This window comes from Nesoenas mayeri, assembly GCF_963082525.1.
Source record: "Nesoenas mayeri genome assembly, chromosome: 2".
Classification (NCBI taxonomy): Eukaryota; Metazoa; Chordata; class Aves; order Columbiformes; family Columbidae; genus Nesoenas; species Nesoenas mayeri.
In genome coordinates, this window is record NC_137543.1 from 46,369,297 (window position 1) to 46,395,796 (window position 26,500).

General features: G+C 34.5%; 1 protein-coding gene across 1 annotated transcript in view; it reads left to right on the forward strand.

The window, feature by feature from the left end:
• The window catches only part of CCDC178 (coiled-coil domain containing 178), a gene marked incomplete at both ends in the record, with an annotated part of 166,807 nt that overhangs the window by 85,775 nt on the left and 54,532 nt on the right, over positions 1 to 26,500 (forward strand). Inside the window, one exon of the mRNA XM_080364136.1 lies at positions 16,930 to 17,079. Within this exon, the coding sequence (XP_080220262.1) occupies positions 16,930 to 17,079 (150 nt within the window). The remainder of the gene's footprint in view (positions 1 to 16,929; positions 17,080 to 26,500) is intronic.

The window sequence follows — 26,500 nt, forward strand, 5'->3', positions numbered from 1 at the left end:
TCCTATATTGCTGATGGCTCAAATGCTTGTAAACTGCATTAAAGATTGCTAGAATTTTTATTTTTTTTTAATCTTGCTCTTACATAAATACAGTTTCAAATTCTAATACTTACATTTAAGACTGATTAAATGATTAAATGTTTACTAGCTGATTTGTCCAGAGCACCAGAAAGTTTTCCTTCTAAAGGTTTTTTTTTTGCAAGCAATATTTACATCATTGGCAGGCAACTATTTCAATTAGAATCATCTTAACTATATAGTACTTTCATCTCAAATGATTCCAAAATGCTTTATAAACTGTCACAATTTATACAGGACTAGCTTTATCTGCTGCTGAAGTGCAACTACCCCGGGGTGAAACACAGCAACTATTCAACATTGCACAAGGGCTTGGGACTGGAAATTAAGGATCTCTCTGTATTTGTAATTGCAGTGGGAAATTAGGTAGGCTGAATGTAATTACCTGAGCTGGAATTTGGCCAAGAGACTAAAGTTAACACACCTACCTTTATGAAGGGTTCCGTGGGATTGTTAATGACCAATTTGGGTAGGGCCTTCCATTTATGTCTCATCCAGAACAAAACTCCTACAGGAATACAATGTCCCCAACACTTCTCTTGTGCATAGCTATTGCACTGATATGAAGGAATGAACAGAGTTATTGTGTGATCATATGACAGTATGATGGGCTTGGGATTAGCAGTTACAAAGCTCACAAAATACATTATTAATTTAAAAATTATGTTTTCTTTTTTTAAATTTTCTGTGTGAGCAGGGTTCATTAGGTACCATAAAAGAGGAGATGTATAATGCAAGAATGATGGAATATTTGTGTATCTGTAAGGCCTTGTGTAAGAAAGACATGATATTTCTTACACTTTTGGCTAAGGGCTAGAAAAGATTAGGTTTACTTAATTGTCATAATTGTATCTCTTTTTATTATCAGTGTAGTATGTGAAGCTTTATATTAAAAACATGTCGTACACTGTGTTTCAATTTATATAATAGGCATCTATAGAGGGTTCCCAATCTAAAGTAGTAACTGGCATAATTATATTTGGCCAATAGTGATGAGGTATGAGCTAAAAAACCGTGAAAGACAATATTATCCCTCTGTTGAATTAGCTATTTCAGTTATCTGTACCCTGAATATTTAGCTCCAAATCATGCACTGCACAGATTCATAGGTCTCAGTTTACTAATATGTGAGACTTAAGAGGAAGAAATGATGCAATACAAAATATGTTGTGTTTAACCTGCTTACAGGTTAGAGAAAATACCATGTTCACTTGTGTCTCCTCGGAAATTCAATGTGGATTTAATGCTTAGATGTAGCTTCTTTGCTGTGATCCATGTCAATATGTACCCTCTATTGTCTAGTTTTGTGATTAAGGCACTGGATGGACACTTAAGGTATGCAAGTTACATTCTCGACTGTACTGCATGTATAAACATTAATTGTATTGCGATTTGATTCACATTTGAAAAATGGAAAAATAATACTTACTTGTTGCAGAGGGAGGTCTTAACACCAAAATCTTTATTTTATTGGTATGTCCTCTGCCATTCTATTATTTTACAGTCTTCCATAAAGGCAAGAAAGTCTGTTGATCTCATGAAATATATGCTAAAACAAGAACTGAACTTCATCCTCACAGTTTTATTTTTCTCTGCATCTCAGCATATGCCAAGAACAGTTGTAGGTTTCAAAAGGCTTATAAATTCATGCTGGAATTGATCAGAATTATTTGCATATCTCTTTGAATGAGTTGTTGCTAATGAGAGGACAGTTAAGCACTGCGCAAGTAGATCAGGAAATGGTGGTAAGTTTCCTGAAATCTTGTAGATATGCTGGTATTAGAAAACTTCATGGCACTTTCTCTAAACTCAGAAGCTCAATCTGCTGCACTTCTTGGTATGTTCTGTGCCTGGCAGTAGAGTTGTATGACTCATGCAAAAACTGTAGCATGCAACTGTATGTACTTTTCAAGAAAGTGCAATGCTACTGTTTTGCAGAGGATTTTTTTAGTGATCATTGTTCTTTAAAATGCAAAGGGAGTTTTGGGAGGGCATGATGTTATTTGCCTGTAGTAGTGTTTATGAGCATATCTAGTTGCAGATGTCCCTGTTCATTGCAGGGGGGTTGGACTAGGTGAACTTTGAAGGTCCCTTCCAACCCAAACTGTTTTATGACTCTACGAAACCTATGGCTTTTAGACTTCCCTCCTCACTTCTACTCTGTTCCTTCAAAGGTAGTTATTATTTTCATCAAGTGTCATTGGAACGGAACTGGGGACAAGAGGCATATGGGCATTTTTATGAGATACCATGCTAAATAACGCTATGGATTAAATGTTCCTTTTAAGTTCCAGACATATAATCATACCTCAAGTATATATATAAATTTTCAAAGACAATATAGTCTGTAAATTACAAATAATTGCTGTCCTTTCTCGGAAGTTCACATAAAATGAATTGCACAGTAGAACCGATGTGTGTATTTTCAAAGGTTAAAACAAAATATGAGATAACAAGTAAGAGTTTGAAAATAGAAAAGCTGAGTATAGAATCTTCATTAGGTAACATAGATAGCACTAGAATAAATTAGTGGACTTCGGAAGGAATAAGCCATTAGACAACTCCTTAGTTGTACTGAAAAGAGCTAACAAATAGCTCATAATTCTGTTATTAATTTTTTTGCAATGTTTTGTTTTGATGTGGTATTAATATAAAACACGACACATTTCTCTTATACATTTGCACAGTAGTAGTATATTGTAGAAATAATATTCTCTAAGATAAGCACATACTAACCTATGTGTTTAAAAGTACTCTCTGCAGACAATGGTCATAAAAAATTCAGTTTATCCCTTAGATTTTTTAGCACTTTTCTTGGGCTGTTTGCACAGTCTGTACTGTATTATCAAGTAAAGTATGTCACCAAATACGTTGTGTTTGAGATATCAATGTTAGAGATTGTAATGGTTGTTTGGAATATAAAAAAATATAGTGATCTGTTGCAAGCCAAAGTTTTAATTTCATGCCCAAGAATTCCTTTAATTTCATGCCCAAGATTCCTGTTTTTCCCTCACTTTTTATCTTGTCTGACCTCCTCACCTGTCATGGCTACCAAATATTGACTTCTTCATACATTATATGAATTATATCATATCCTGTTTCAACTCTGGCAATGATTATCATTCCATGAGCACCAGAGATTTTCAATGTCTGTATTCTCTGGCATCAGTCGTTCTGTGGTCAAATATCAGAATTGTATTAACCTCTAGTTATTACAGATAATGTACTGTTCCGAGACCTTCTCTCTCACTTGTGGGAGGGAGGGACATGAGATTTTGACCATTCACCATTAAAAACAGACTTTGAAAAAACTGCACTGTAGTACTGAGCAATCTAACATTTTGATGATCCGCTTTTGTCCGGAGGGAAGAACAGGAGCACCCAATATCCAAGAGGAACAATCAGATGGGTCAGCATCTTGGTGAACGTTATTGGGTTTGTAAAGAGACCAAAGAAGCAAAACTTGCTCTGGTCCTAATCTACTGTCAAACAGGGATTGTTTCAACTCTCCTGACTGAAGGACATAGGAAAAGCTTTCTGGTTTGATAGCTGGAGGAATGGAGACTGATATGACTATCTTCAGCTTGAACTCACAGATGAAAGCGTTCATACTTAGGTACAGTATGAATTACTATTCTCGTTTTTATTATAGTACTACAGAACATGGCAGTAATATCTTTCCCCCCTGGCATGTAGAAGAAACAGTTCTTCCAAAGTTAGGGAATCTAACTCCTCCTGAAATAGTCGTGTGTGACAGTTTTCAGATAGGAAGTGAGGGGATAAACACTTGAAGCCTTGATGACTCATCTACCACAGATGATGTTCCTTCCAGGTACGAAGTAACTGTCCTACACTTTTTCATGGTTCCTGACTTTTACTTTAGTCACAGAGTCAGTATTTCTACTTACTTTTCCATACGTCATACATATAAACTGAGAGTGTTTTCCACTTTGACATCTAGAGTATTCTTCCCTTTTGTACTAGGAAAACTAAATTCTTAAGATGGTGTGCAAAGTAGTTCATATTAATTAATGATATGGACATGGCTTTCTCTGCATTAATCCATAAACTGAATATGAAATATGTCAAGGTGCATTATGAAACCACCGAAATACAGCCTTTTGCTGTCACTGGAATGCACCCATCAGAGCTGAAGCTGTAACAGTGGCTTTGCTCCATTCCTCCATTCTTAATGTCTCCTGAAGATTTATCTATATTCTTATCAACCACTGCAGTAATACTGAGGAAGACTCAAAGCTAATGCAGCATGTGATAGAGTGATTCTATTTGCTTCAAGAACTCAGCAACTGCTCCTGGGATGATTGTGGATATGGGAACTTACTGCTTGGAGCGTTCACATTACGAATATGTACATCACTCAAAAATAGGAAAAGGTACTACTTTCTGATCACTGAAGTTCTTCAGGTTTTGTAATCCACATATAAATTATTCTCATCCTTATATCCTATCCTTGAACAGTCTCTTTTTTTTTAATGTTTTTTTGTTGTTGTTGTTTGGATTTTGTAGTAGAGTTGATCCATACACAGACAAAGGTAAAACCACACTTAGAAGGTGTGTCTCAAAAAACTTTACTTGCTGGTAGTTACCTTTTTCTATCCTGGTGGGTTTGGTTCTGAGATTCTTTATAGGACATGCTGGTTTGTGCTTTTAGGTTGATATTCATAAAACTCAATTTTGGCTTATCCGAAACACAAGAATGTAGTTGCTTTCTCAGTGGTCATGCCCGTGACTTCAGTTGTGTTACCTACATTTGAAAGTACAAGAATGAGCAAATTAAAATGGGTTACCGCTTTGATGTAGAACAAGTACAACTGCTGTACTGTTACTCTAGAAAATGAAAGTTCTGAAATGAATGAGCAGTACTAAAAACAAAACAGCTGCAGAAAAGCAGGGACTTTGGTATCAGAAAAAAGTTTTCTTTAGAATTACTATAATGTTCTTGTTGCATCTAAATATGTACCAAAATCCAATGACAATTAGTTTGAATGGACTATTATATGAATGTTTTCTGTACTATATTACAAAGATAATATAGGTTATCTATGGATAATCTATCTATTAGATAATCTAATCTATAGGTTAATCTATGGAAATAATAATAAGATATACCTCATTATTTAAATACTTTCTGAACTGCTGGTAAAATGGATATGGATACTATATGGATAAAAACGCAGAAAGACTGCGTGTCTGTATGCATGTTAGTTACTTCCTTAGAAGATATTTTTAGATACGTGTTTCCTGCTTTATGCAGAAAATGTCAGATTTCACACATCTGTAGAGCTGATAGGATTCTGTGAAATTCTAAAGAGGAAAGATTGCTACACTCAGTTTAAAGTATTTTCCATAGTTGTCCTTGTTTGTTTATAGGAGTTACTGTAAAATGTTATTCTGATTTGAAAAGTTCCAGTGAATATACTTTTACCATTATGTGGGAAAGTATATTTCTTTTCTGAGCATTACCACTTTTTTTAAAATGAGTGTTTAATAAAGAAGTCTCACTATTAATTCTTTAACAGTCCCATGTAAATAGTTTGCATAAAATGTTGCAATTTACATAAACTATTATTATATTTTCATTTTACACAGTTACTGCGCTAGACTTTATGAGACCATTTATGATTTGAAGTTTGCCTTCTCTGAGGCTTCATTTAAATGGTGACATATGCTGTTCAGTGAACATGCAGCAGAAGTTGTTACAATCTTCTATGTCCCAGTGTTTAGTCTCTGATTGTGGTATCTCTTAGCTCTTTTTTCCTCCAGTAAATGATGTCATTACACACAGTGACAAATGACAAAAGTGTTTTGGAAGATTTCTTCTCATGAAGCTTAACCATATTCTACCTTAGGTTTGATATTACCAGGTAGGGAAATGCTCAATACTTTTTGTCTAACATTGCACTGCATTGTGGGCAATTGCATGTGCAGATACTTTTAAGGACATTTGTCTTTTGTTTCATTGGGCCCCTTTTCTGCATTCTCAGTTTGTTTCTAGAAGTTAACCCCTCCACACTGGCCTCAGAATTCTTACACTGAAGGCAGCCAGAGTCTCCAGGGTATAGCAGCTCTACTAAAAACCCGTTAGATTACTTTTTTTGTTGTTATTCCTAACCATCTCATGTCTTGTTTCTTGGCATTCTGCATTTCTTGCTGTCTTTATGTGACGGATCTGATTTGTGTGTGCTGTCTCACTTCTGTTCTTTATGTGTTGGGGTTGTCATAATATACAATGTAGGTTTTAGACAGTGAAGGTTTGCATAAAAAGACATCTTAGATTACACCCTAAAGAGAACAACTGAAAGGAAAACTAATCTCTCTGTTTCATAAACAAGGAATTTCTGGCAAGGATTCTCTGTAGGGTAGGGAAATGAGAATAAAGTAATCTCTCAGGTTTCCAGTTAGCAAGATTTAGTATGGTAGAGACCACCTGAGGTGCAAATATGATTGTACAGACAGCCACAATATAGCATTGATAAAGAGACAAACTATACTTTTATTGATCTGTTTTACCTAGAATGCAGACCTGATTTAACTGATTAACTGAAGTTCTGGTATCCTATTATATTATAGCCATAATATATTCAATGTTTAAAATTTAATTTCCTTAATATTTAAGGGTACAGGATACTTCTGAGTTTTTTATTGAGAAAGGTGACAGAGTTGACATAAAAATTACTTTTTAAACAGCCCATTAAAATAAATTTTAAAAAAATATTTTCTTCAGTTTTTCATTATATGTTTAGTTTTGTTCAGTGAAGATTTTCTAAACTGCCTTTTTAAAAATTTTAGAACAGTTTATTTTAATTGGAGTAGAGAGGACTCTAGATGCATTTTTTGTTAATTAAAAAAATCTGGAAAAATTACAGTAAGGAGAACAGATTTTTTTTTCCTGCTCCCTATTGAAATGAAAGAACAGTTTTCTTCATTGGAAAAGATTTTAAAAAATCTTTGAAGGAAATCTATTCATTATAAATATTTCAGTAAGTGCTTTAAAAGGCAAAATTGAGTCTAATCTTCTTAGTTATCTCAATATTGCCCATGAAAATAATCAAAGTAAGTGCATCAACAGCTCTCTAACATCAGTTACTGGATCTCAGAATTCCATGAAGAACAGTGACTAGGATCAAACTATATGCTCATAAAGGAGGCCCTAGGAAAATTTTACAAACAAAAATCTAGAAAATAAATTTTACTATGAATGTTTGGATGGACATGACTACAATAAATGCAGTGGTCAAAACAATTTCAGCCAAGAAGACCACTGGGTGTCAGTCATGTGCATTATCGCTATGGCAAACTTCACACAAGCCAAATGGCTTGTCAGTGCACCGAAGTACATAACTGAGATTAGCCAAAATACAGTTCTACATAATTCTATTTAGAACACCACTTTAGAGCAAAATGTCAATGTTGATTACCATCAAGGGATTAGTGGCATTAATTTTTCAAAGAATTATAAAAAAATCTGGATGCAAAGTCAGAAGGCCATTCCCCCTAACTGTGTGGAAATCAAAATGGATGAAATCACTAAACTGGAATTGAATAGTAGTATTTTTATCACTAGCTATGGTGTTTGTCAAAATAAAATATATTATTCAGTAAAATCCAGTATATATTTTCATGTTTCCTTAATGAAGCAACAAAATATTTTTAAATTTCCAATGAATTTAATTTTAAAAAAAGTCACAATTATCCCATGAATCTCTTTATTTGCATCTTTCTGTCACTTCAGAGACACTGTAGTCATATGGAAGGTGTGTTGGCAATAGATATTGTGTTCAGTATTACTGTTTATTTTTTTGATACCTTCCTTACTTTAATTTTAACAGCTCTACAAATGAAATAACATTTGGGTTTGCATTAGCATGTGAATAAGGAGGTTTATTATTTATTTGCTTCATCTACTCTACATAGTGCCATTAACGCAAAAATATTAGTCTTTGTAATGACAAAAAGAAAGTGTGTATCTAATGACCTTACTGTGAGTAATTAGCCTTTTCCCATAGCTTTGCAGAATTGTCCGTCTCTAAATATATAAGACAATTGAGAACCTTTAGAAGTATTTAACTGGCCATAAGGAAGTAAATAAATGGACATTCCAATGCAGTTGCATTTTTTCCAGAATAGATTTGCAAGTGAAGTTCTCTCTCATAATATGCTCTAAAAATATTGACAGGTATATATAATCAAACTGCGATGATATCGAAGAAAAGTTAATGATGCAATAATAAGCAAATAAGTTTGTGTTTAACAGTCTAAAACTATGTTATGCAGAAACCAATAATGAAATCATAAACTCTTTTTTCTTTTCAGACAAAACATGTAAGCGTAAGGTATGGAAAAGGATGTAGGATAGAGAAGTTCTTTATTCTATGTAATTTCAAAATCTTTTTGATACTTATATCAACTTTAATCTGAGTTTTTACTGAATTGCATTCCATTATATTTATAGATTGACTTTATTCCAAACAAGTAGCTTTTGCTTTTCCTGAAATACAAACTTTCTGTGTCAAAAAGTTTGCTACAATGAACCTAAATTCAGTGGCAAAGTTTTATGGTACATAACAGACTTTGAAGAAAGATTTTATATTTCTTGTTTCCATATTATTCTCAATGAACACAAATATTAGTTTTAAAGCAAATGTATTTTCAATACAAATGTAAGCATCTGTTGTGATATAGAGGCATTTTGCTACCACTGCATATCTCTAAAGAATTTGCTTTTTATATTTTCTGGGCTTTAAATGATAGATGTTGTCTTCCATTAGCATTCAGAACCAGTGGATCTGATGAGATCCTTTTCAGTCTATCCCTGATTTACTGCATATCCACCACTGGTGGAGTCAGTGACCCCTAATACCTGGTGGCATCGTGCATCTACTTGCAGTTCCATACTTTGATACCAATCTGTTTCCATGACTTCAAGAAAGAAAATGACTGTGATTTAAGGGACATATCCAAGTTGCTGTCAGCAAATCAGTACTGAGCCCTAACACAGTGGTGACACCAGATGTCATGAAGATCTGTTTTCATCAGTTCATTTTCTTTATCGTCTTACACACTGCAAATTCTTTAGTGTGCTTCCCAATACAATGTTACATTTTTTTTTTCAGGAGGTACTGGCGAGAACTTGACATTGATCTCATGTTGGTTTGAGACTTAGGAACTTTCCAGTCTCCCGCATGTCCCTTGAATTTGCCCATGCATAAGGTATACATGCTTAACATATATAAGCAGTGCTGAATTATGGTTTGTAACATGAACACAGAAAATATATGGTTGATTTCTAAAGATCTTGAATATTGCTTTTCTCTTTCTGAACGTTTGTGATCGTGACTGATCTCAAAATTGAAGTAGAGGAAAACCTTGCACTAGGAGAAGCTCTCCTGTCCTTGATTTTTTCAATAGGAAAATTGTATTTGTCTCTTATACTCAACAAAATTAGTTAATTGTCAAGCAGCACTATTAAGGTACATTTCTGTTCAGCAGAGCAGATACTTAACGCTTTATGTTCTGAAAGACAACTAGTTCTTATGGTTCAAAAATTTTTTAAATGTAGTTATTCACAGTCCTGATACTGGAACACATGTAAAAAGGTCTGGACCTTCATTAAAACCATTAAAAGAAGAATTCAAAAAAACCCACTTCTTGACTTTCAAAGAGGTTGCACTCCACGGAGCAACAATTTTCTCCCAATAATCAGGGTTTCTTGACTGCAGATAAGACTAAAAACACTGAATCAGTTATGATGTCTGTTCAAATCTTTCTTTAACACCAGTCAATTTTATACACTGCTCTTTAGCCAAACAATTTAAAACACTGCTCTTTAGCCAGACCCATTGTGGTTCTTTTACAGGTGTTTTGATCACAAGTTGAGTCCCCAAAATTCTGTCAGTAGTAATATAGCAGGTCATCATAAGGTAGACTGCACATGTGCTGTTGATCTCTGCTTTACAGTTTAGAAGGTAGACACCTTCATGGGAAAGAGACCAACTAGATACTATTTTTTTTCCTTTCACATCTGAAAAATCAGTGTCACTGCATTATTCCCTTACTTCATTTCCAGGGCTCTAAAGAAGATTTAAGTGGGATAAACTTAAATATTTCTAGTACTTCTAATTTTTGCATCCTTTAATGTTTTTTGATCTTCTGCAACAGTACAATAAGGGATAAAAGGCACATCAACATAAAATAATCTTAAAGCATTCAAATCTTATTCTACAACCACAGTCTCTTTTTAGTGTCAATACAATGTAGTTCATGTGCCAAAAATAACTTTGGAGAGGTCAAGGATATTCCATACATGGAAAATACTGTATATGAAAGAACAAAAATATTTTTCAGCTGTGGCTGATGTGAAGAATTATGAACAAAAATGTATTATATACTATTTATTTTGGAATACCTGTAGTGTTAAATCAGGCAGGTCTGTGCTTATATTTGCTGATATTGTTGAAGTAGCTTTATTATTTTGCTAGCATTTTTAAAAATAATTATCTTAGCAGTATTCATTATTTGTTTAAATTGCCATCCACAGAGATTTTTTCCCAAACATTTAATGCCTATCTGGTTTTGCTCCCTATATTGATTCTCCAGTTGAGCCCTTATAATAATTGTACTTGTTCTTTCCAAAACTGTTGGAACTGCCGTTTGGAGTTATTGTTACTTTAGTTTGCAGATAGGAAATATGAAATTTGCCAGAAAACATTTTACACCATATTCCTACTGAAAGAGTAGCTAATTTGTTCCAAATGGTCTCCAGCAAATTATTCAAAAATATGATCTCTCACCTCCCTCTGTCAGTCTGTGCATTTTCTAAAATTCTTCCCAAATATAATAAAGTAAAAATTCATGCTACAAATATAAAAAAATATTGTCTTGCAGATAAGGAGTTAGTTTCAGTAAGTCTGGGCTATGTATTTGTTTTCCTTTGGCTGTGGATGCAGGGAAAGACCTGTCCAGCTCAGAGCCCATCAAAATCTGTATTAGATCAGTATATAGTATCAACAATGTTGTCCCCTCACTCATGTTAGATCTTGTTCAAGCAAGGCTCAGCTGTTTCCACTGTGCACCTTAAAAGGGTTGCAGTTCTAGAGATTTATCAAGTGCATAAATTACCAACTGCCAAATGCTGGTGGCAGCAGCAACAGGAAATCCCAAGTAAAGAGAGTGAATCGGTGATTATATGTTGTAGCCTCTGCGACTTGTAGAGGCCAAACTATTTGCTAATAAGCATTAGTTGCATTTATGAATCCTCAGATAGGATCCCCAACACCTTATGCTTGCTTTACAGTAACTTTCTTTTCCATAGCTGGGGGAGTTGTGAACTACATTACAACAGCTTTGTGACATGTGGTATCACCGTGCTCTCTATGTCCTGGGAAGTGACACAGATGATGTGTAACAGATGCTACTGGAGAAACGTTGCTAAACTGTACTGGGGAAGCTCTGTGGAGTGGGAGGGACAGATGCACACGAATACAGTAATTTTAAGATAAATTATTTCTTATTTTGCTATTTGAGTTATGAACAGGATGCTACCTACAAAATAAACAGTCATTTCTGCCTGGAGAAACCAATTTCACTCCTCACAACATCAAATTTAAGTAGTATAACCAATTAATATAGACCCTTTAATAATTAGTTTATTGTGCTGATGCACTTGATTGTCGAAATCAATTGTTCTTTCAAATAAAACTATGGTGTCAGAGTGATGATTCAAAACGACTCTCTGTCCTGTAAACCACAGGGATTTATATCATGTTTATAGGTATACCATTATCCAGACAAAATCATTGATCCTACGATTTGCCTCTGCAATTCTTTACAAACATTTGCTACACAAACATGAAATCGTAAAATTATTCTTGGATCACTTGCAACACAAAGTGATTGGTATTGGTGTACATAAAAGGATAGAAGGATAACATGAAACACATTTTCTCTGTGCTGCAGACACCAAGTATCCCTTGCTTGTCTGTAACAGTCATGGCTACATTAGTGGAGATCTCTGTTTGCAGCCTAAAAGGACTGAAATTCAGTTATTACAAGAAATTCTGCATGGCCTGAGCTAGTGGACTGATAATTCATTGTTGTATTGCATAGTGTTGCATCTGCTTTCCTATTGGCTAGTTCAGCAGTCATTGTGCTAACAATTTGTTGAAAGTTTTGGGGGAGGCTTTTGGTATTTTTATTTTTTCTTGCTTCCACATATTTTATTATCTCAGTATGACTTTGCATTATGGCATACACAACTGCGATTCAAAGTGTGCAGCAAACACACACAAAAGTGTTGCTGTTCCAGGCAAAGAGAGACACTTCCGTGGCTGCTGTGCTGAATCAGAGAACATAAAAACAAAAGCGTGTATGTGCTGAATCAGATGGAAATTTCCTCTAGCCTGGTGTTCTACCTCTGATACCAGATGTCCAGGTAAAGCATAACAGAGCAACCATGTTGCGATACTTCTCCAGATTAATCACCCAGCTTTCCAGTCTCTTGAGCTCCAGTTTTTTTTTATTATTATTTTATTTTATTATTTTATTATTATTTAATAAACTCCAGTGGATATTTCCTCCTGGAAATTCTGTGTCCCTTTTAAATGTCTGTAAGTTTTTGATATTCACAAGAATCCATACATCTGAGCTACATGTGGTGCAAAGAAATATCTCTTTTCATCTGTTTTTAATACAGCATTTGCTAGTTTAATTTGATTTCTCTGCTTTGTGACTCAAGTTTCATTTAACATAAGAGCCTTCAATTATACTTTTTCTTCCACTGAAGAAAATAACTTTATTTGAATGTAGAAATATAGAAAATTTCTTCCCATATTTCAGATGTTAGTTCCACAATGTGTGGAGAAATCAAACAAATACATTCTGGCATACTGAGTTTGGTCAGTTTGACTATTCTTCTCTTTCATAAAGATAGAATGCCCTTTAAGACTTTTTTCCTTGCTTACATTCTGGGAAGTCCTTTGTAGAAATATCAGTGAGTGACAGTCAGGTATTTAAATGATGTATGCTTTTTACTTTCTGAACCTCATATCATTATTCAGAGGAGTAAATTAGACAAAAAGAACCATTTCACTTTATCCATCTCAGCTGACATAAGCTGTGTGGTGAGGCAATTTTTGGGACTGGGCAACTGGTATGACTAATAATATATACATAGCCACTGAATCTTATAAAATTGTAGAAGGTAATTTTCTTTTCTTTAGTACGTTAATATTCTTTGTTAAAATATCTGGACCATTTTAAATTACATGAAACAGCCTAATTTCACTTGCTTTGTACTCAGGCATTTATATTGGTGAAAATTACTATATTGATGTTTGTTTTCTACAAGCAAATTTTTCTGTCATTTTCCCATGTTCCTTATGTATGTGAAAGTACTGCAATGTTGAAAACTACTTGTTTGCAGGTATCGAATGTTAACATATAAATATCAAGCATTGCATATTTGTTAATGAAGGCATCCACATGAAAAACAGGTTTTACCTCTATCCAAAGATTAATAAAAAGATAATCACATCTTCTTCACTAGATTCTACATCTTTATTATTTCAAAATTTCTCAAAAAACATAGCATTTTAATATTGTAATGGTGTAGAGAGTGACAGTTCTGTACAGGAAGAATTTTTAGATTTAGTCGCATAAGCACAGCAAGCTTCTAGCCAAAGTTTTCAGAAATTGCATATAAATACAGATACAAAAGTGGATATATCTTGATTAAGGCATTGCATAGAAAAATGAGTAAAATCATCGTTAACATGTTAACTCTCATGGGAATTCCCAAAATTCAAGTAGTTCCAAGAGATGGCCAGGAACTTGTTCAGGCATGCTGCAATTTCCCTTGGATAGTTTTGTCTTTAAAAAGTGAGGCCCTAAATTACCCACTTGGGAACAGATTCTGAAAAACATGTGGATTCTTCAGCATTATGCACTGTGACCCAGAGAACTTAGACTTTATTAGTCTCCTAATTCACAGGATTTTTTTTAGAGACACAGGAGATACTAAAGCAAGGTTTGAATTTTACAAAAGTTCCCTAGGTCTCCAGGGTTCTGGGCAGATGGGATGCACCCACGGGTGCTGAGGGAGCTGGCTGAAGTCATTGCTAGACCACTCTCCATCATTTTTGCCAAGTCTTGGGAAATGGGAGAGGTGCCCGAGGATTGGAGGAAAGCAAATGTCACTCCAGTCTTCAAAAAGGGCAAGAAGGAGGACCTGGGTAATTATAGACCAGTCAGCCTCACCTCTGTCCCTGGGAAAGTAATGGAATGGCTTGTCCTTGGTGCCATCCCAAGGCATAACAGGGATGAGAGGGTCATTAGGGGCAGTCAACATGGCTTTACTAATGGTAAGTCATGTTTGACCAACCTCATAGCCTTTTATGAGAATGTAACAAGGTGGATGGATGATGGCAGAGCGGTGGATGTGGTCTACCTTGACTTCAGCAAAGCCTTTGACACAGTCCCCCGTAGCATCCTAGTTGCTAAGTTGAGGAGGTGTGGTCTGGACAATAGAGTAGTGAGGTGGGTTGCAAACTGGCTTAAGGAGAGAAGCCAGAGAGTGGTAGTCAATGGTGCGGAGTCTAGTTGGAGACCAGTATCTAGTGGAGTGCCTCAGGGGTCAGTACTGGGGCCAGTATTATTCAATATATTCATTAGCAATTTAGACGAGGGAATAGAGTGCACTATCAGCAGGTTTGCTGATGACACTAAGCTGGGAGGAGTGGCTGACACGCCAGAAGGCTGTGCTGCCATCCAGCGAGACCTGGACAGGCTGGAGAGTTGGGCGGGGAATAACCTGATGAAATTTAACAAGGGAAAGTGTAGAGTCCTGCATCTGGGCAGGAACAACGCCAGGTTCCAGTATAAGTTGAGGAATGACCTATTAGAAAGCAGTGTAGGGGAAAGGGACCTGGAGATCCTGGTGGACAGCAGGATGACCATGAGCCAGCACTGTGCCCTTGTGGCCAGGAAGGCCAATGGCATCCTGGAGTGTATTAGAAGAGGGGTGGTTAGTAGATCGAGAGAGGTTCTCCTTCCCCTCTACTGTGCCCTGGTGAGACCCCATCTGGAATATTGTGCCCAGTTCTGGGCCCCTCAGTTCAAGAAGGACAGGGAACTGCTGGAGAGAGTCCAGCAGAGGGCAACAAAGATGATTAAGGGAGTGGAGCATCTTCCTTATGAAGAAAGGCTGAGGGAGCTGGGTCTCTTTAGTTTGGAGAAGAGGAGACTAAGGGGGGACCTTATTGATGTCTATAAGTATATAAAAAGTGAGTGCCATGAAGATGTAGCCAGTCTCTTCTCGGTGGCAAACAATGATAGGACAAGGGGTAACGGGATAAAGCTGGAACACAAGAGGTTCCACTTAAATTTGAGAAGAAACTTCTTCTCAGTGAGGGTGACAGAACACTGGAACAGGCTGTCCAGGGGGATTGTGGAGTCTCCTTCCCTGGAGACATTCAAGACCCACCTGGACATGTTCCTGTGTGACTTCATCTAGACGTTCCTGCTCTGGCAGGTGGATTGGACCAGGTGATCTTCTGAGGTCTCTTCCAATCCCAAACATACTGTGTGATAAGGAAGAATTTTTTTACAATGAGGCTGGTAAAATATTGGATCAGGTTGCCCAGAGAGGTGGTAGATGCCCCATCCCTGGAAACACTCAAGGTCAGGCTGGACGGGGCTCTGAGCAGCCTAATGTAGTTGAAGATGTCCCTACTCATTGCAGGGGGGTTGGACTAGATGAGCTTTGAAAGTGCCTTCCATCCTAAACTATTCTATGATTCTGTATGTAAAATTAGTAAGTTTCAAGCTTCCTCTTTAGGGTTTTCTTGGTGCATCTCTCCTCTCTAGTTGGAGGAGGCACTGTCATCACAAGCCATGATGTTTTAAAAATCTGTTTTAAGGATATAAATTTAAAATGTATTTGAAGTAATATTTTGAAATGTGGAAATTGTTCATCTTGGTTTATAGTTATGAAATTAAAAGAAATTCTGAATGTCAAGAGTCTCTGAAATTTCAATATTCAACTAAGTTTATGGGTAAAAGTCTACCTGGGTTCTCCTTGCTCAAGTACTTTTTAATGGAAAAATAATGAAAATTAAAATACTATTCCTTGTCAAAAATCAGCTTAAAACTAAATGAAATCAGATTGTATCTTTGTAAGCTAAAAAAAAATTCTTAGAAAATTATGTGACTGTTGCAAGTTTATGCCTTATAATCAAAAGCAGTTCAGTCAAAATCAAATTTAAATGAATGGAAATGTTTCTTATTACAGAAGCATACATTTGAAACAACTTCTGCTTCACCTAGTAGCAAACTGAGAGCAAAAAATTGTATGAGTCTTTAAAATAATGTTAATCAAATTGGAAATATAAAAATTATTAAGAAAATACATGAGTTTTGCATTGTCTCAGTCTTACAAATAAGTTGGAAAATGAGAGTTTGGGAAAGTAAAATGTGGGTTAAGAATTTGATTTATTCTCTGGCAATTAAGATAATTTCTATGCAGAAATGTCTTACGTAATAAGATAGAGGATGTGTTCTTTCAACATTTTCTACTGTAATTATTTACAACGTAATTTTCTGTACAAATTAATTTTTAATAACATTTATTTCATTATAAATATATTCAGCAAAATACTAGACACTTGAAATTCATTTGCAGTTTTTCCATTTGTTCAGCTAAGACCATAATCTTGTCACCAATATTTTTCAGATGTTCATAAGTGAATGAGTCAAGGGAATTGTGGAAGTGACTTAAAATTTTATTTTTTAGAAAGTGATTTTACAGTAAGTGTAATTAGTTGTCTTTCTCTTTAGACTACTCTGGATCAACTCATGAAAGAAAATCTGTGGTTAGCTCAGGAATATCAAATCATTCAGAACTACTACTTAAACATTAAAGAAGACCTCATCGAACTCTATGGCAAGAAAATCAGGGTGGAAACTGCTGTTAGAGATCATCAGCAGGTAAAGTGCTAGTATTGCTTATTCAATTCATTTAGCTCATCTCTAAAATTAATTTCATCAATGCAACTAGTTAATAAAAATAGAATACTTGCTAGTAATACTGATCACCTGTATTCTTATTTTCTTCTTGCCTATTTCACACTTTTTGTATTTTTTTTTTTACTTGCTTGCTGCTATTTCTTTTTATTTTATTTTTAAAGAGCAGTTCATGTAAGGTATTCAAATTCGTTATCATATATTCAGTTTTTACACCTGAAAGGTATTTATTTTTATACATACATATGTTATGTATATAAATATATTATGTAATAATTAAAATGCACCTTACCTTCTTCATAAACACTTTTTTCTGGAAATTGTGAGTTTTATGACAGCTGCAATCAGATTCTGTAAGCCTTTAATTTAGAAAAAACTCAAATGATATTAAAGGTAAAATATAGTTTGAAGAACTTCCATGATGGCAGTATAATGGCCAGGTGTAATGTTTTATTGACTAATTAGCTACATTTAAAAGGATAGAGGTTTTGATTTTGTTTTGTTTTTTTAATACAACAATGAAACCTATGGAACCTGAGTCAAGTGATGCTGTAAAACTTTGTTTTGGAAATATAATATGATTCTTTGTATTTATATATAGCTTTCAAAATAGAAGCCTATCAATACCATCTATAATCAATTAAGAGATACTCTTCAGACATGTTAGTCAGGTTATTCCTTGCTGACCTCACCTGCCTATGTTTCTGAAAATGAATATGCATTTAAGTCATCATGCTCACTGATCTTAAGATCATATTGACATTTTCAGGTAAGACTCTGTTAACTCAGGTCATTTATGCAGAAAGCAGGTCCTGATATATATATATTTTAGTCCATTTTGTGAAAGTACAGTGTCAAAGTGTGAAATTCAGATTATTTGTCAGTACTTTACTCTTATCAATCTGTTTTATGTCTTATACCCATATCTTCATCCATTGCTCATTTCCTAATATACTACTTCAGTTAATCTCTTATTTTAAAATTCAGTGTATTCAGTTTGTTCCAGACAAATATAAATAAGAAAATCCTTTCCAAAATATTCTCGTTAACTACATAGCCCTTCTACATTTCAAGAATAAAACTGGGTTTAAGTCATATATTCTTAGGGATAGCCAGATCTGGAGAGCAAGTTGGAGATTTAAAACATAAAAAGCAGAACAAATCAGTGCCTATCTTTCCTTACCAAGTGAGTGTAAATTTTTTTCTGTAGATATAATAGCAGAGACAATGCTATCAGTATGGAAATGATTTCTTAAAAGGACTGGATTCTAGAAGGAATTTAAAGTATTTATTTTTCTGAATGCAGAATCAGGGAATACTCTCTTCAAGTCTCTCTCCAGAAAAATTTATCAATGTCATATTATCGTCTGGAGCTTTTGCTTGTTTGGATATGAGAATATGTGTCTTCTACATTCTCAGAATATAGTAGTTCTTGGTAATATTTGATTTCCCACTCAACAGTATACCTCTTCTGGACATAGTATGGATGATATTATCATGCATCTCGATGTAGTCTGGAAGCAAAGAAAATTGCAAATGAGTTGGTATATATTATTGCTTTTTTCATTCTCAATTTGAATACAATAAAATAAACAGAGTAAAATACAGCAAAATAGCAATGCATTACCAACAGGATTTGGTTTCATTAGCGGTGCTATATAATCATTTGTTTGGCTTTTTAAAATCTTGTTTATGAAGTAAATGGTTATGAGTATATCGCATTACAATACATATACCTAGCTTGTGTTAGAAATTAGTGATGACAATGTTTAGAATTTCTGACAGTCCTCTGTGCCATTCAGCAGTGGTACGTGTATGAAGATGAGAAATTCTCTTCACAATATTAATATAAGGATTACAGAGACAACCAATCCAATTTGCTTTTTGATAATTCTTCACTTTGTTAAACAAATAACTAGTTCAACTATTAAAACAAAATATTTCTACCATTATCACATAAATAAAGTAATTAGAAATTATGACAAAAGGAGAAAATGTTGATTATATACAGCTCCTACAAAAAGCAGCTGTATTTTCTTCTTAGAGTTTTGCTAATAAGCAAATTACAACTGCAACTGAAAATCAATTCTGGAGGAGTGTCAAAGTAATGATTTTTTGTGTGCTATATATATGCATTACAGTGACATGAACACTCAAAAGAATGTTCATCCTTTCCTAAATCCTGAGAACAGTCTTCCCTATATGTATAATTACTCAAAATCGGAAGACAATTTTTACAAATACTAATGTAAAAGGCAAATTGCTATTTTTATTTTATTTCTGTATAATTTTAACTGGATATAGTAACTGCCCTGACTAATTAAGTAGGTTTGCCGTGAGCTCCTAAGTAGCTGCTTTGCTGAACTCCAGAAAAGGCTCCATCTCGACAATGGGTGAAATAGTGCTTGGGTATGACGAAGTGCTTTGTCATGACTGTGTAAGCTTGTTTGCACTGAGGAAGGTGCACTTATTGAGTGGAGGGGATATACATTGCTGGATAGAGGGTCCATGCCCATAAAAAGCATAATACCTTATTCCATGTGTGGAATATAAAAACATGCTCTTGGGAGGAGATGAATGTTTTCTTCCTGTTTCTCTACAGAGAAGGTGGATGGGAAGAGAGTTTCTTCTTCCACTGACATTTTCTCAATGTTGGTAACTTTTCTTATCTGTATTTAAGGAGAGCCCAGTGCGCTATAGCAGATAGTAGCCCGGTGGATAATACACATGCATCCTCGCTCTTATAAATTCCTGGGATTAATGCAAAGTTACTCTATAGCATTGGTAGAATGATGCTTTTGTGTGTGTGTAATTCTGCTTCTGCTTTTGTCTTCTAAACTCGGTCCCATTATTTATTATAAATTCTTCATTCTAACCAATCTCATGAGATTTTATGGTTTTGTTAAGTTTCTGAAATCAAAAAGACAGATGAGGATCTCAGCTTTAACTAAGAAGAGCTGAAGTTTCTAGAGTTCTTTTTTATGTAAGAAGTTTCAAGAAGTGATTCCAGGATCACTCTCAAGGATCAAAATCCAGAGACTTAAAAAAAGTCCCAGGAGACTCTGTAGAGAAGAGTGAAAAGGGAGAAGAGGAAAAGGGCAGAAGCAGGGAGGATGGGGTGGTGTATTGTGGACATGAGAAAGAGGTTTTGTAGAAGAAAGGAGAAATATGTGTAGGGAAGAGTGAATGCCATATGAAGTATTATAAGATGTACAGGGAAGGCAAAAACTTAAAAAATGACGGATATGCGTTCTCAGAATTGTCTCAGATTGTCGATAGTGTCCTGAAGGGAAGAGCTTAGATGAAGTGATCTGAATAGAGTATAAAGTTTCAGTGAAGTAGAAAGGAATACATATGACAAATGCAAGGAATGATGATTCACTGTTTTCATGAACAATTTTCAAAAACCTAAAAGCTACAGTAAGTTTTTATTACTTTTATAGTGTCCATGTTACATAAAAAGTCTAATTTCTTTGTTTCTGGTATAAATCAGAAGACCTGGGTTCTTAAAGACAAGCATTTCAGAAATGCATTGTGGACATATATAGGCCCAGCGTAACACATGTGAGAAATCTTTTTTGGCTCCATTCCTATTTGCAGCACTGAGGTTCAGTTTTTCAGTATTATTTTTCTCTGCATGAATGTTTGGAGCCACCAGGTTTTGTGTTATCAAAAACAAGCAAATTAAGCTCAAAGGGTGATTTTCACCCTGGTGTGTCTGAAAACTAAGCTCCTAAATGCAGGTATTTCAAAAATTCTGAGCTACCATTATGTTTCTTTGACTTAATTTTTATATCACATTCAAGCATTTGATTGTTTCTAAACCATATTCTTATTCTGTGCCAAAGACGTTAGAATCTGCTAATGTTAATTTGTAACCCTGTCTCTTGAGAGTATTTTGTAGAGATTTTAGATGACTGTAAAGATGTCATAGTTATATGACTTTGAGATAACATTTTGCTTACTTAATTAATTTTATATATTTTTAAGTATTTTATTTTTGGATAGTTGCTGGCCAGAACGTAAATACATAATATTTACTTTCACTAACAACAAAAAATATATTTCTGTCTGCAAAGATTCTTTATTACATATGTAATCAGTACCATGAGGCATTTAGATTTATCCTAATGTTTAATTTGATCAAATACCAAAGTGATCAAATATCACTCTGGGTAAGAAAAATATTCCTCTATAGTTCTTTATCTTGAGATACTCTTATTCTCTCTCTTTTCTTTTTCCTGAATAGTTTACTATCCTTGAGAAAAACACTTCCCTCTGCAAATACATTCTTTATTTTTTTTTGCTTATATGTATCTTCAAATGATCAATGATATGTCTGTCGTGTTGGGTATGCTAGCTTCATCATAACGTGAATGACACATTTCCATCTTTTCTAGATGACATTGGAATTAATTGTGGTGGATCTAGACATTGTCTTTAAATACATTCTATCTAGTACTTAATATTTTCCCTAAACATTTGCCTTTGAAGGTAGGTTGGTTTTTGTTTGTTTTTTTTGGTTTTTTTTTTAATAATGTTGATAGATTATCAGGTTTTACGTGTGTATTTTGGGGCGGCAAAATTTTATGTGTGAAAGATTTGTAGGTTGGTCTCTCTGTGGTAGGCCTACAGGAAAAACATCTTGCCTAATACAGCTTCTGCCCTGCAAATACGTAACACAAATTTCTTCTGGAAATCTCTATGGCCTAGTATATTAGCACCGGGAATGTGATCATGCTTTAGAAAGAAATCTAATTATTTACTATATATTTATTTTTTTTTGTACTGAACAATCTTAGAATATCTATTCCATGAGCAAAATTTGATACCTGTGATGTATTATACTAACAGATGCTGGCATTTGTTCTCATCATGAACTTAAAGTTGATTCCTGAATATAGAGGTATGTGATGTGATTATATCTTAAGAACCTATTATTTATTTGAATCTGTCCTTAACACTGCAACTGGAACAGTCTTACAAAACTTTGATAATTGTTTTTGTAGACATAACTTTTATTTAAAAATAGTCTCTATGCAAACTATAATTGCTTTGAAATGGAAGTAAAATATTCATTCTCATATTCACAATTTGCTATCTTCAAGTGCCCACATTATAGTAAGAGTTGTAGGGGGGAGGATCTATTGATTTCTGTTTCTTTTTTTTACTTTTTGGATAACTGACATATTATTGCAGTAAAACATATGTAGGGTCAATTCATGCTGAATAGTTATTAGAAACCATGATAACAAAAGTCATTACACTGCAGTTCAGTTTTGACAGTAAAATTTCTGCAACATTATCACAAATCCTCATGCATTAGTGCAATGATCCTTACTATAGTTTCATATTAGAATCAAAAGATTGCTGTAGCATACTTGATAGAAAAAGTCATGCAAGTCAAGTGAAGTTCTTTTATGCTTTTATGGATAACATATTTTCATGTCTTTCTCATGCATGTGTCTGACTCTGAGCTTTTCTGCCTTTAGTATATTACTCATCTGGGATATAATTGTTTTAAAAACAGTGTCCCTGATGTTTAGAAAGACCAAATAAGATATAAAGTAACACTGACAAGAGACATGTGTCAGTTTAGGCAATTAATTCCTTCTGATTTTATAGTTCTCATTTATTGACCTAGCTGAAAAAAAAATATCTATTCTCACATAAACAAAAAATAATTTGTTTTTCTAAACTGTGGTTTTTGCTTAGTCAGTTCACTTATCTGGAGATCTTGGATTGCTTCCTGTCTTCACAAGACTAATAGTGAAAGCACAGATAAGAATATGACAAAAAATGACTCCTCATCCCCATTTTCTTGCAAATCTTAAATGAAAAATAAAACTGCCAAGGATTCGGTGTGACAGAAATAAAAATAGCCATATAAGAAATATAAGAAATTTTATTTGTTATTAAATTAAATTTTATCCGGATTTCAGAGCTGTTTTGATTAGGAATAGAAATGGGTAATGGAGCCAACATTTGCTTTTTGCTGGTACACCAAGACTAGACAGTAGCTAGTAAGCAAAAATGTGTCATTTACTGTATTTTCAGCTGATGTTCTTTCTACCTTTAGACTTTTGAAACTATGGTAGGTTGACGGAATAGCGAGTGTCATATGAAAACATGAGGAAAAAATGTATCTTCATTAAGCTTTTTATTATGCAAATTTACTAAACATTCTTTGAGCTAATTATACTTAAACAATGTAAACATCAAGTTAATGTTATAATTAAAATTGAATCAATAACTCAATAAGTTCAAATAACTCGATCTGAAAATTAATACAACAGGCAACAAGAAGCCAAATCAAATTATTAGTTTGATAGCAAAAGGAAGTTATTGAGATAATTTATAGAGAAGTCAGTCTCCTTTCCATATGCCATGTCAGTGATCGAGTTACAGTTCTGCTTCATAGGATGGAGGCAGCCACAGAACACAATGATGTCTGTAGGACTTCAGGGTTAGTAAAATCCTACTGTCACCCAAAAGAAGGGATCCCATTACAGGAAGTGAAATATCTTTTTGGTTTTTGTCTGTGGGTTTTTTGTTCATGGCCTCTGTGTGATTGGTTTGTTTGGTTGGTTGGTTTGGTTTTGTTTTTTTCTAAAAGAAATCTAGAAATTTGATAACTCATGTAGGTATTTATTTTTAAAATTGATTGTTATCTAATACCTGGAGAGAAAAGACGAAGAAAAACTGTATTTTTTCTCCTGCATATTCTTAGATGTTTTCAGGATACTTTCCACCCTGGCTGCCTCAGTGCCACCTGTGGTATCAGGACAAACAAGATGGATCAGAATATTCCAAGTAGCTGTAATGGCTCAGATTTCTTACAGCAGACAATCTCTAAATAAGGAGTCATGGATGGCAATGCCATTATGCACAGACCTTGATTTCACAAAGCCAGTAAGTTTTACTGTAGATAAAATATCCCTCTATAAACAGGAGTTGATGCTAAGGAGATTGTCATGTCAACTTTTCAGTTTAAAGGTATCAGGCAATAAACAAAAATTATATTTTATAAAACATCAAATAATTTAATCAGTAGAGGGCTTTTTCATGTGTTTGTTTGCTGCCTGTCAGTAGCTTCACTTAGAGACAAAAGATCAAAGAAACTTGTGTGAGCTCGGTTCTTCCACTAGCAGCTTCTTACCTTAAAGCATAAGCTTCTTTTTCATCATTTCCTAATAGATTTGCCCTACTCCCCCCGCCCTAATCTGTGTGCTTCTTCCACACAACAGGGTGAACAGAATGGGAAAATGGGGGTAGCACCTCCCTTTTACTAACTGAAGTAGAAAGAAGTGGACATAGTTAGCACTTCTACTAGATATTTCCTTCCAACACATACATAAACATTAATGTCCCTGTACCCACAAACTGCAGGAAAGACCTGGTCTAAAACTGACCTGTCCTTAGTCAATGGGTGGGTGAGATCTTCTCTCTTGTTTCATGTATCCATGAAAATATCGCTTAACTGGGAGACTTAGCTTTGAGGAAGTTTTGCAACACACTTGCCTTAGGAAGTAAACCTTGCTCTGATCCCAGTGTTCTAAGATTCATGTACTGGGAGATCTACGTACGTGTGCTGATGTGCCCCTAAGATAACACTGGCTTTTTCTGTAACACTTTACAGAGATGTCAGAATTATTACTGAGTCATAAATATATTTAGTCAAAAAAAGGCACAATCAACAGGCAGAATAGCTTCCATTTTTTAGTTCAACTTCCTACTTTTTTGTTTAAAGTTGTGGGGTTTTTTTTGTTTTGTTTTGTGGGTTTTTTTTGTTGTTGTTGTTGTTTGTTTGTGGTTTTGTTGTTGTTGTTGTTGTTTTTTTCCTTTTCTTATTACACATAAAGTAGCCAGGTTGAAAAGTTGCACAGGAGTAAACAACTTCCTAAGGAAAAGTTCAAAAGATACCCATATCTTATTTTATCTCCTTTATGTGTTCATTTTTAACCACATGGATTAATAGTTTGAAATTTACATTCTTATTAGCTACATAAATTCATGTTTGTTCACATTTACTTCAAATTTTCATTAAGAGCATCATTAAGGTCACAGTGTTATAGCTTAATCTTGGAAATACTTATAAAAATATATGATGTCAAAATAGCTTGACTTAGTATTTAATAACTGACCAAAAAACTTGCAGCAAACAACAAACAAAATGCTCTAAATTAATAAAAATAGTACTTTTTGCTTTTCTTTTAGTTCATAGACAAAATTATTAGAGTCTTTCAAGATTATAAAGCACACCTACACTGTAACTCATCCCAAATGCCTTACCAAGGGTACTTATGTTAAAGTCTTATTAGGCCTACATTTTCAATGCTTGTATGCTTGAAAAATGAAAAAATTCCTAAGAGTTTAACATATAAGATTAATGCACCTTGTTATGCAAACTGTTATTCTAGAAACTGCTACAAATTTTGTATTGTGCCTTCTTAAGCCTTTCTGCTCAGAAAGGCTTAAAATAGTATAAGTCAGTTGGAATAGTCTCACATAGAATTAGCTGGAAAAAGCCTGGCAAATTCCAGGTTTTTAGTGTTACCTTTTTTTAATTGTCTTTTAATTTGGAATGGCAAAAAAATGCTAAAAATGTGCTAGGTAGCTCCAGTCCTACTACCCACTATATATTTTACAGTAATTACCTGATTCATTTACTAGAGAATTTGTATAAGAAGGAATTTATATGGAGAATGAAATTCTATGCAAGCAGCCATCTCAAGGAAACTATTATAGTTGTCAGCAATCTTTTTTTTATTTAAGTTTGTCCATGTAGATAATAATCCATCTTGTGAGAAAAACACATAGAATTGCCATCTCATGTGTTGAAGGTAAGAAATGCTGTGAAAAGAGACAGCATTATGGCTACCAGATATGTTAATGAGTAATCTTAAAATTAACTTAAGAAGTGAGAGATGACTTAAGTAAAAATTTGGAGTGAGGAAACACAACTACTTTATCCTTTGAATCACAATGTGGAAATAAACTGTTGCACAATATGAATGACATTAGCTTTCCAAATCAGTCATTTTCACAAAGACACAGAAAATAGCCTAATACAGATTTGGTTAAAGGCCTCATTTGCATTATGACAAGGATCAAGATCTTATGGAAAAGACCTGTCTCACACAAAGAGTAACTACACAGATTATACTTTTGCTATATGTCATACCTTAACCTGTTCTGGCATTCAGTGCTCCACTTCCGAGTGATACACGTTCCTTGTGTATCACAACCATGGCCTGTTTTGGAGATAATATTATTGCCGTTGTTCATTAAGAGCTGTTCAGCTTCACATCTGAGTGTAAGAATGAAGGGCTGGTGCAGACCTGAATAGCTTGAATAGCTGATGGAGATGGACAACATCTCCCTC